We start from the raw sequence: 11,095 nt of genomic DNA, 5'->3' as shown, positions 1-11,095 counted from the left end.
CTCTGTTAACTGGCAGGGCTGGCGCGGATTGGCTGCACGCTGAGCTATGGCCCTCCTCCTGCAGCCGAGGCTTCCCCGAAAGAGCAAGATGGGCTCCCGTAGCCCGAGTGGAGTGGGAAGCTTTAGCTGGCGCTCCACCTGCTGGACCAGAGGAGGGTGAAAGGGCTGGAGAGCGAAGCGATCGAGGCTCTTCAGAGAAGTGAACTTGCAAGAAAAGGGGTCTTGGCGTAATTGAAGCGAAGTGAAAAGAAGGGGGGGGGGGACAGTGCCCATGTTGATTGCTCCCCCCACCAAAAAAAGAATAAATGGTGGGCTTTATTTTAAACTAATGATTGCATGTATGTGTTTTTAGGATGCCTCCATACCTCTCAATATTCTGTGGGATGGATTTGTGCAGTTAAAGTGGATTAAAGCACACACTCGGCCTAGTGCAACAAATCCTCTTTTAAAAAGAAACAGACCTTTTTTTTGCGAATTGGAAAGCGAGTGAGGAGTGCATTGAAAAGTGTGGAATAAAAGAGTGGTGATCTGCAAAGTGCATAAACACACCACAACCCCCCCCCCCCATGGAGGGACTGAGCCAGCTGAAGATCTGCTGGACTACTACCCCGGCTGACATGTGGAACAAGACTGTGAATGTAGGGGCTATGCCACTCCATCGGTCCATCATTGCCTGGCCCAGATTGCTCTCCAAAATAGCTCCCACTTGGTTTCTGGATTCAATTTAAAATCTTCGTTTTTGACTTTTAAAACCCTAGATAAATAGTCTGGGCCCAGGTTAGCTTAAGAATTGACTGGTCCCACATAAACCTACCAAAGTGCAGGCTCCTCCTCAGAGGGCTTGTCCACACTGAATTTTAATGTGCACTTGGAGCTGTTTGTGTCTCTGTTTTTTGGGTGGTGTCTACATTAAGTCTTCAAGTGGCACAGACTGAATTTGGATTTTGGATTGGAAACATTAGGATAGATTTGGGAGGCATAAAATTGTATATATGTACATGCACATGGAAACAGCAGTCCACATAAGCCTTAATGCCCTATTGTGGACACCTCCAGAGGCCCTGCTTTTGTGTGTTCTCCCCTTCCGAAACACAGTAGGTGGCAACATGAGCCAGAGCCTTCTCTGCAAGTGCATCAAAACTGTGGGACTTCATCGTTTGCCTTTGTTTTCTTGCTAACTTTTAGATGCCAGACCATGGTAGCTCTCTTTTGGAGGTCTTTCAGATTGCCTTGATTATCCCTTTGTCTTTTTTCTGCTGCTCAGGTTATTGTTGCTGCTAATTATCTTTTCACTGGGTGTTTTAAACATATGATATGTTTTTGTAAGGTTATGGAAAGATAAGATTTAGGCAGTTGGTAACAGGAGCAGTCTTTATTTTCTAGTGATAGGTGGCGTTTTCTTGTGGTTGCTTGTTGGCTCACACAGGAAGCCTCTATGGAACCCCCAGAGGGACAAACTAGGGATGACAATTACAGGAACCACCTAGTGGTTGTTCTCTTGCACTACAACATTTTAATCATGTCATTGTGTTGCTTATGGACATGTGACTTATAAGCCATTGTCACTCACAGGCCAGCTCTTTTTTAAATTGCAGTGTGAGGAGAAAGTCCCAGGTTTCATTTCTTGCTGCACACATGTGAGTCATAAAAAGCTTTAATGGTGCAATTGCACCTCTTTAACTTACTGCCCTGGTTGAGCATACCAGGTGTTTACTTGCACAAGTGCACTCCACAGCTGTTGATAAGTACAACAGTCATTTTACCAGAACTTACCCACCCTTTGCGTAGCTCAGCAGACAGCAACATACTCAAAAAAGAAACCACCAGAGCAGCAGAGATAAGGATGCACTGCTACTGTGCTCTCTTTCGTAAATGCAACTGAATTTCAAATTTCCTTTGACAAATGAATGTGAATTGATTTCCCATTAGTCTATTTATACTATAGAATATCATGAATGATAACATACCAGATTTAGGGTGCAGGCAGGTGTAATGTAAAGAGAGAACTTGCAGGAGGTCCCTTAGCCAAGGGACTAAGTCTGGCTTCCATCCTTGGTTTGCATTTTGAATGACAGGTTTATTATCAGTGTTCCTGTTGCACACCACCCCAATCTCTGAGCAATGCGAGATTACAGGGGTTCCACGCACTTATTCAGGGCTTGTGTTTCTTTTGGAATGAGAGACAGTGGAGAATGTGGTGTCTCTATGTTATATGGTTTACTTACATGTATATTCAACCTGAGACTACATGTAGAGGTTCACAGAATTAACACCCCCTCAAATGGTCTTGCTCCTCTCATAGCCACAGCCTTGTATTCCAACAGAAATCAGGAATGGTTCTGTCCCCCAGCTGCCCTGCTTGCAGCCTTGCTTCTACTTGCTAGTTCACATAACTCAACTCTCAACTCTGCCCTTTGTCTTTCTAACTACCAGTGAGTTGAAGGGGGGGGTCACCCCTTATTCATCTGGTACAGAGACACTTCCTTTGTTACCTTAATGACCCATACTTACCTCATTAGGAAGTTAGCCTGGTTCCTCCAGGAATTGAGTCTGGATCCAGAAATTAGAAGGAGGCTCAGGCATACAGCCTACACATACCAATACATACCCCCCCCCAAAAAAAAACCTCATAACATTAGTTTCTCCATCAGTTTTCCCCCTCACACATGCTCCAAGCAGGCTGCCCACCTCTTAATATTTTTTATTAAAAAAATCTGCATGTACTCGGGTAAGTAAGTTGTTGTTTTGCCTTGTTAATTAAGAAAATGATTTAACAAACAAACAAACAAACACTAAACTTCCATAGGGAATTCTGAGAAAGTTTCATGGTAACAAAAGGCACTAGCTGCACCAGGTCTGTCTTCACCAGAAATTGTACTACTGTCACCTTTGCTTATTTTAGGCTGACCCTTGTTAAGCCTTGTTCAAATGAGATTGAGCCAGGGTTGCTCAAACAACACTTTCCTGTTCCAAAGGTTTAACAGTGACTGCTGTGAAAGACTCTGGAGAGTGGAACTTGGAGGCTGGAGCCCTCGTGCTGGCTGATGGGGGACTTTGCTGTATTGATGAGTTTAACAGCATCAAGGAACACGACAGAACCAGCATTCACGAGGCAATGGAACAACAGACCATCAGCGTGGCCAAGGCTGGGTAAGTATTTTTTATTTAAAAAAAGGGCCATGGATTCTAATTTATTTCACCACTCTTGTTGCATGAGGGTCTGCTCAAACAAACTTTGCAGGTTTTCAAAGAAGCCAGAAACCTGCAGTCTGTTTTCCAGAATGAGCAATGGACCTTCTTTCAAACTCTCTGGGGAATTTATTTATTTTTTAATCTGCTTCCAGCCTAACTGGTGTATGCCCAGGAATATACATGAAACCAGAAAGCTAAGGAGTATAAAATTCCACCCCAGCAAATCCCAAAATTTCATCTGTTCTCACTATATGACAAGGTATTAGCCATTGCAGTGAGTGCTAAGTACAGTGGTGCCCCGCAAGACGAATGCCTCGCAAGACGAAAAACCCGCTAGACGAAAGGGTTTTCCGTTTTTCGAGGCGCTTCGCAAGACGAATTTCCCTATGGGCTTGCTTTGCAAGACGAAAACGTCTTGCGAGTCTTGTGATTTTTTTCGCTTCCCCCCCTTTTTCTAAGCCGCTAATAGCCGCTAAGCCGCTAATAGCCGCTAAGCCGCTAAGCCGCTAATAGGGTTGCTTTGCAAGATGAAAAAACCGCTAGATGAAGAGAATCGTGGAATGGATTCTTTTTGTCTTGCGAGGCACCACTGTACTTCCATCAATTTTCAGACCTCTACCAGGTAGGGAAAAACACAGCTTCTGTTGACTGGCTGTTCGTTCCCTCTTTGTCTCACCACCTTCCCAACTTCCTGCAGTGAAGAAGTAAAACTGATCCCTACAATTGATAAGTGCCGCAGCCCCATAGTCGCCTTTGACTGGACTTATCCATCCAGGGATCCTTTACCTTTTACCTTACTAGGCAGCATGCCCCACTGAACATAGTGGGGCTTGGCTTCTGAGTAAACATTCATAAGGTGCAAGAGCTAAGTGTACTTGTTCAGCTTTTACAAGCCACAAAAATGGGAGGGAATAATCTTCTTTGACCCTATGTTTGCATCTTATTGTACCAGTACTAGACTGGACATATACACAACTTTAAAATGACCACTATTGGGTACTATTTTCAGTGTTGTTTTTTTAAAAAAAGGAAAACCATTTTTAGTCAGAAGAGCAATGAAACAGTTGTTTTGTGCTGCAGATGGAATTTAAGACTTTTCCTCCATTCGAAGTATGTGTTCTGGGGCTGCAACCTTTCACTTCCATATTTAGACATCCTTAAGGCATTACAGAGTGGGGGTCAACTCTTGATTTCTTTTTTGAATCTCTGTTGTTACTGGCTAAGAGTCAAAATACTTTTCCCATGTTATGTACTACAAATATGAAAGCGAAGATTCTTGGTGCTGTACTTGCTCCCTCTCAGTACAATGAGGTAAGAGCGAAGATGGCACCAACTGGAAATAGATCACTTCGAAGTCAGATTTAGAACAGCTGTCTAAATGTCTGCACTGAGTGAGATATGCTTACTTGGACAAAGCACCCTTCTGTAGCTCTGAAAACAAACCTCGGGTCAAGGTCAAATAAATTAAGGGATGGGGGGGGGGGAATTGCACCATACTAAATGTTGTTATAGACACCGTTCTTATGATCGTGGTAGTTTGTATAGTGAGATTGTGTATATTTGCAAACATCTGTGTATTTATGAGTGTGCATGTAAGTGGAAGAACACAGACATGTCTGTGCATCAAACAGGCGTGTGTGTGTGTGTGCAAGTGGCAGAGACAACTGTGTAAGAGAGTTTGCATTTGCCCGCGTAGGAGAGAGCATGCAATTCCCCCCCCCCCCCCGGTGTTAAGATTGTCAACTTTTGATCTAAAAAATCCTTCCCCTCCCCACCCCGGTGATTCTATGTAGTGAGACCTTCTGGTAGGTTGTAGAAGAGGGAGGATGGACCTGAGTGGGTTATGAGCAGAATCTGGAGTATTCAGGTTTTTAAAATTGGCTTTTCAGACTTTAGTTTTAGCTACCTGACGAAACAAGTTTACTGATCTAATGCTGGCTGATTAGCAACTCTACTGACAATTTAAAATTATAGATGTGGCCTCCAGTCCAGACAGGGTTCCTTGCTGGCTGCTGATCTTACCTGTTACCTATATTTTCAGTTCATCACATTCATCCAAAACCACACTTTATTTGCCTTAGGTTCCGCAAACCTTTCTAGCTAGTTTGTCACCTCATCCTTTCTCCTATCCGATCAGCCTATGTGAAATTTCTGAAGGGAAGGTTCAAAATGGAAAGTACCCGAAAGTGTTCCTTTGGGCAGTAGGGTTTTGGTGGTGGTATAACATAGTTCTGTGCCAATATCGATCATGTTTCTCTTCAGTTTAGTGTGCAAGCTGAACACAAGGACCACTATCTTGGCAGCAACCAATCCAAAGGGGCAGTATGACCCTAATGAATCTGTCTCTGTGAACATCGCCCTTGGCAGCCCTCTCCTTAGCAGGTTCGACCTTGTCCTGGTATTGCTGGATACAAGAAATGAAGAATGGGATCGCATAATTTCCTCATTCATACTGGAAAACAAAGGTAGCAGTGGCTTTTGCAATCAGTTATAGAGAATATATCTGAATCTCTACACCACCTAGACTATATATCCATTTGTGCTCATGCAGAATAAGTGCACCAGAGGGTTGGAGCCAACTATGGAGTAGTCATTATGAAGTCTATTGATTTCTACTCTGTGTCTTATTTTGTTAATGCAGTTCTTTCTGCAAACTCTTCTCATGCAGCTTGCCCAAGTGTGTCTGAAAAGCTGTGGACTATGGAAAAAATGAAAACATATTTCTGCCTTATAAAGAACCTGCAGCCGGTATTGACTGATGAAAGCAACTTGATTCTTGTCCGCTATTATCAGATGCAGAGGCAGAGCGATTGCAGGAATGCTGCGCGAACCACCATCCGCTTATTAGAGAGTTTGATACGATTAGCTGAAGGTGAGAGCTTGGGTTTCCTCTTCCTTTTCGAGGAAAATGAATTGGGAAACGTTTCATGGCAGTGCTGGAACCAGGTCATGCAGCTGATTGGACTAAACTCCTAGGTGCGTGTTTGAATGCTCCAGGGGCTACAACAAATGCTTGTTTCTGTTGGCACTCAGTATGGTGAACCTTTAAAAGGATTTTATCCAGTGCAGCAGCACCTGCATATATAGGGTTTCCATGCCCCAGCATTGTATGCTGTAGCTAGGCTATGGCTACTCTGGCTTGCAAATGTGTGAGTTGTAACACGGATTGAGAGGCTTTTAAATACTACACCCACCACCACGAGCCCTAATATGGGTAAGCAGTGCTTCAGTTGGTGGGTGTAAGTAAGCACCTGGAACCCCTGGAATCTCACACCGCTCAGAGGTTGAGGTGGTGTGCAACAGTACTTTTTAAAGATTTAAATCAAAAACTGTTGCTAGTGTAATTCCATTATCGCTTTCTATCTAGAGCTTTCTAAATAGGTGGCATATGCATTTAATAAATTTAACCTAACCATCTGCTCATCAGTTTCAGCAACATTTGTTGTTGTTGTTTGTTTTTAGCACATGCTCGGTTGATGTTTAGAGATACTGTGACTGTGGAAGATGCAGTAACCGTGGTTTCCGTGATGGAGTCTTCAATGCAGGTGAGTTTCCATGTAGAGGCTGGCATCTGAAACAGTTCTTTGTGGTACATGTGATCGGAAGCAACCTTCACAACGCAACAAGGAGACCACATTTCCACACCTCAGAACTAATCTTCAACAATTCCTAACATTAGCCCTCAGTTTTGTACATTTGAGCCTGTAAATAAAATGCCTTCTGCTTCTACTGCCCTACCACCACCACTACTGAAACCATGATGGTGAGCAAGGCATCAGGGAAGAAGGAGAGCCTTGTGCAGGCAGAATGGAAGGTCCCCGTGTGTGTCGTTGTGCCCACACATGCTGCACTGAAGAAGGGTGCAAATGCCTGTTTTTATAAGCTAAAGATACAGGGTTAGTTTGATAGCAGTTTTATTCAGTGCTAGAAAACCTGCTGATCTGTGTGCTGTGTCATATAACCCTTTTAACGGCATATACGTTTACACACAGACATATCTAATTAAAGTTCATTTGCATTGTATTTCTCTCTTCTTCTTTCCTATAGGGAGGTGCACTCCTTGGAGGTGTCAATGCACTGCACACATCATTTCCTGAAAATCCACTGGAGCAGTATCGAATGCAGTGTAAACTGATCCTCGAGAAGCTGGAACTCCAGGACATTCTGCGTGAAGAATTCCAAAGACTTGACAGGTGATAAACATTTATATGGGAGGCCAAAAAAAAGCCCTTGTGAATCACAGTGGATTCAGGAAACACATGTGCTATTGCAATAGGCAGTAGCATAGGATGGCCACTAATAAACACTGTCCAAGGTATCAAAGTGAAGATGCATGGTGCTAAATAATAACTCTGTAATTAGACAGTTGCTTTCATTTACTTATATGCTTACCAAAATCAAAATAAATAATTAGGGCTGTAAACCCAAACACAGATGGAGCAGATCCTGCATTTCATAGGATCAGGGAAGGGGGAAATGTAGTTTATTTTTGTAAAATATATTTTGTTTTTGTTTTGCAGATTGCAGAATGAAAATTCGTCTCAGTTTCTGCAGTCCAAAGAGGCATCCTCAAACAATTGCACACTTGAGAAATCGGAGCAGATGTCTTGTCCACAACATTCAGACCAAGAGGGCAATAATATACAATTGCAACCTGATGATCATCCAATATTCTCAAGCAGCCAGACATCTGATGATAACAGAGTAACAAAGGAATGGGGCAAACCCAGTGAATGCAGCAAGGACAGTAGCTTGAGCTGGTTTGACAGTATGACGGACAGCAAGTCTGAAGCTGAGAAGAGCATTTATGAGTCTCCAGTTGCAAGAATGTCTCCAACTGCAAGAACGTCTTTGAAAGCCCCACACAACAAACCCTGCTCTAAAGAAAGAAATGACTTAAGTGAAGCCAAGCAAACCACACCAACAACAATAGCCCTGGGAAATGCTTGCAGACAGGCTGCCTCTACTCTTGATGGGGGGAAGGCAACCAAGCCCACAAGCTTACCATCAGGAGCAAGTGACAAAGGCCCAAATGCAGTGGATTGTACCTCACCTGATTTAGTGATTACTCACAGGGCCTCTAAGAAATGGCACAGGGAAAACATTGAAGGAGTTAATGGGTTTTGTGCAAGTACCCCAGATCCTAAGGTTGAGTGTTCTCCAACTTTATTTTCTCCTGGTCCAGCTGTTGTTCCACAACACCCCAGAACAGACTTGGGTGCTTCCCCACCTCACAGCATATTTTTAAGGCAACAGAAGTCTGCTACTTCAACCAGAAAGCGAAACAGAGGCCAAACAAATAAAGGTGCAGCAGGAAGCTCTACTAAACCTGAAATCCTGGAAGATTTGGGACCTGCGGCTGCTAAACTAGCTAAGTTTCAGCGTAAGCAGAAGCCAAAGCTTGCTTGGCCTTCTGAAAATGAAAATCATGCCCAACTGCCTGATACTGTCTGCAGCCCTCACACTTCTACCAAAACTGTGTCAAAAGTGGGGAAGCCAAGGGGAGAAGGCTGTCCTGAGAAACACCACAAGGAACACAATAGTATGGTGGGAAATAATAGAATGGAGAAACGCCCTTGTGATAACCAAAGAGAGGAGGAGGAGCAAAACAATCATTCACTCCCTTCCTTCACAAAAAAGGCAAGAATGAGAGAGGAAATATCAGATGGTGCGGAAACGAAAAAAGTATGCTCCAGTATACTGGCAAAATTAGCCAGCTTTGCCTTCAAGCCATCAGCTGAATCAAAGCCAAAGTCTCCAGTTTTGTTGCATGCCACCAGTAATGACAGGGACAGACAGAGGGAGCCATTGGAGGCCCAAACCTCCAGTAGCGTGGAGCACTCAAGGAAGTGCTTTGAACTGGGAAGAGCCAGCACTGGCACAGGAAAATATTTGTTCTCAACAGCTGATTTTGATGATTCCACCCTAGACTTCGACTGGGATGAAGAGAGCAAGAGGAAACTCAAATCTTAAAACAGAACTTCTGCTTCCTCCTCAAAATGGCACTGCAAAATGCTGAAAATTTGTTTTAATCTTGCCTAGATGAACCTACAAAATGGCCTCTTTACAAAGGCTGGGATCCTGAGCTTACTCCTGCTGGTGGAATCATCCTCTGAGCAAAGTTCCACTCATGTGATACTTCTGTCAGCAGAACAGGGGAAGTGACATTCAGTAATTTTCTCCTTCCTTTTGTAGTCGTCCCCCCCCCCCCTCCGCTCTGTCCCAAAAACCTTGTTTAGACGGTTCTCCAAAGCAGCATGAGACATGGGAATGAAGAACTGGAGAAAATGCCTTGACCCTTTCTGCCAGCAGAATCATGCACTAGATCCGAGTCCCATCAGTGAATGGAAAGATCCTCTCCATTCACAGAAACCTAGTTAGGATTCAAGGTAATTTCAAAGAACATACAGGTTTTCTAAATCTTGGCGTCCTTAAATATGGTACTCTTAGGACACCCAGACTGCTGTCCTCAAACAGAAGTTAGTAGACTGCTATGGAGTTAGCAGACTACTGTGTTGAAGGTAGTAGACTACTATGGAGGATTGCCTTGAGGCAAGCATCAGGTCAGGTGGCATTGCAATTAATTCCTCTTTTCCTCCAAGATGTCTGATTCCACTGACTGTTTTGTTGGCATATTTTGGATATCACTTGGTTAAACCGAGGGAGGAATAACCCCTGACAATGAAGCAGACGGTTTTTTATTTAGATTTCTCCTTCAGTCAGTTTACTGCACAAATGCTTGATTCCACCAGGTGTAATTATAGTCATCTTCCTATTAATACCTCCCACCCAAGAAAAATCATGCCTTTAAAAACAGCTATTGCATAGTTTTCTCTTCTCCACCTTCCTTTTAATGCTTGCTGCATTGCAATGCTTAGGCCATAAAGCACCTCAAATCATTTATCACAGACTGGTTACATTTCAGAATGTGGCTTTTTGGCTATGCCTTTCATTGTCTTCCAGCTGCGAAATTTACATAACATTTTGTGGCGTAAGTAACACATCACAGCTTTTTGTGCAAGGACTATGAATGAGCTCTGTTCATCTAGTAATACAGATTAACCCAAAGCTGTTTGGTTCATGGTATTTTACTAGAGAATTTCATTTAATTATCTGCTGTAGGTACCTCAACATAAATTAGTTTTTTAATTGTTGTATTATATTACAATAATTGGGGGGGAGTACATACGTATTTGTTCAATAAGGGGTTTAATTTTTTTGCCCAGTCCAAAGAAACTGCACAGCTTAAAATGACTGATGGAGGAGATGGGCTTTGGCACCATATATACGCTATTTAAAATCTGTGGTCTTCATTGCTGTCCTTCAATAAAGTATCAGTTAGCAGGTTCCTACTTTGCCTTGATCTAATTATTTAGTAAATGCAAGTAGTTTCACATGGGTGTGTGAAAAACTGAGTAAGTATTGGACACATGCCCTTAAAAGAAAGAGTTTTTCTTTGCATTAAGGAATGCATAGGCAGTAATTGTTGAAACAATTATATAAAGCGCATAATTCCATTAAAGTTACAGGTTTGTACATGTATTTGAATTGCTAAAAAGCCCCCCCCCCCATATCCAGTGGCAAAAAAGACTGTATATCTAATCTAAATCTTGCTGCAAGTATCAGTAGTATAGCAACTACAAAATGTGCACTGCACTGTATTTACCTGAAGCACATGGGCAAAGGGGCTGATCCTTTGCAAGTCTCCCATTCTGTGCATTTTGAAGAGAAAAGTTGTGTGCTAAGCCCATGCACACATATTTCAATCTATGTAATATGTTACTATGTATTTCATACAGATGTCTAACGAGAAGCAGATCTAATATGGCATTTATTCCAAAGATGCCTATATATGGATACACAACACTTTCCTTATGGCTTACTTGGGCACAGTCCACTTCAA

General features: G+C 42.9%; 1 protein-coding gene across 7 annotated transcripts in view; it reads left to right on the top strand.

The window, feature by feature from the left end:
* MCM9 (minichromosome maintenance 9 homologous recombination repair factor) overlaps positions 1–10,541 on the top strand; it is a 32,733-nt gene extending 22,192 nt beyond the window's left edge. For 6 of the 7 annotated variants that reach the window (XM_081856472.1, XM_081856468.1, XM_081856469.1 and 3 more), the window contains exons 8-13: positions 2,976–3,150; positions 5,455–5,657; positions 5,861–6,064; positions 6,655–6,737; positions 7,240–7,385; positions 7,713–10,541. In XM_081856472.1, coding sequence (XP_081712598.1) covers positions 2,976–3,150; positions 5,455–5,657; positions 5,861–6,064; positions 6,655–6,737; positions 7,240–7,385; positions 7,713–9,165 — 2,264 coding nt within the window. In that variant the 3' untranslated portion in view covers positions 9,166–10,541. Of the gene's footprint in view, positions 1–16; positions 256–2,975; positions 3,151–5,454; positions 5,658–5,860; positions 6,065–6,654; positions 6,738–7,239; positions 7,386–7,712 lie in introns of those variants that run through there. The other variant, XM_081856473.1, reaches the window with a different exon arrangement.
* The last annotated feature ends 554 nt before the right edge of the window (positions 10,542–11,095 follow it).

This window comes from Podarcis erhardii (genome assembly GCF_964252035.2).
Source record: "Podarcis erhardii genome assembly, chromosome: 3".
In the NCBI taxonomy this organism is placed as follows: Eukaryota; Metazoa; Chordata; class Lepidosauria; order Squamata; family Lacertidae; genus Podarcis; species Podarcis erhardii.
This window is presented reverse-complemented; position numbering and strand designations above follow the sequence as displayed.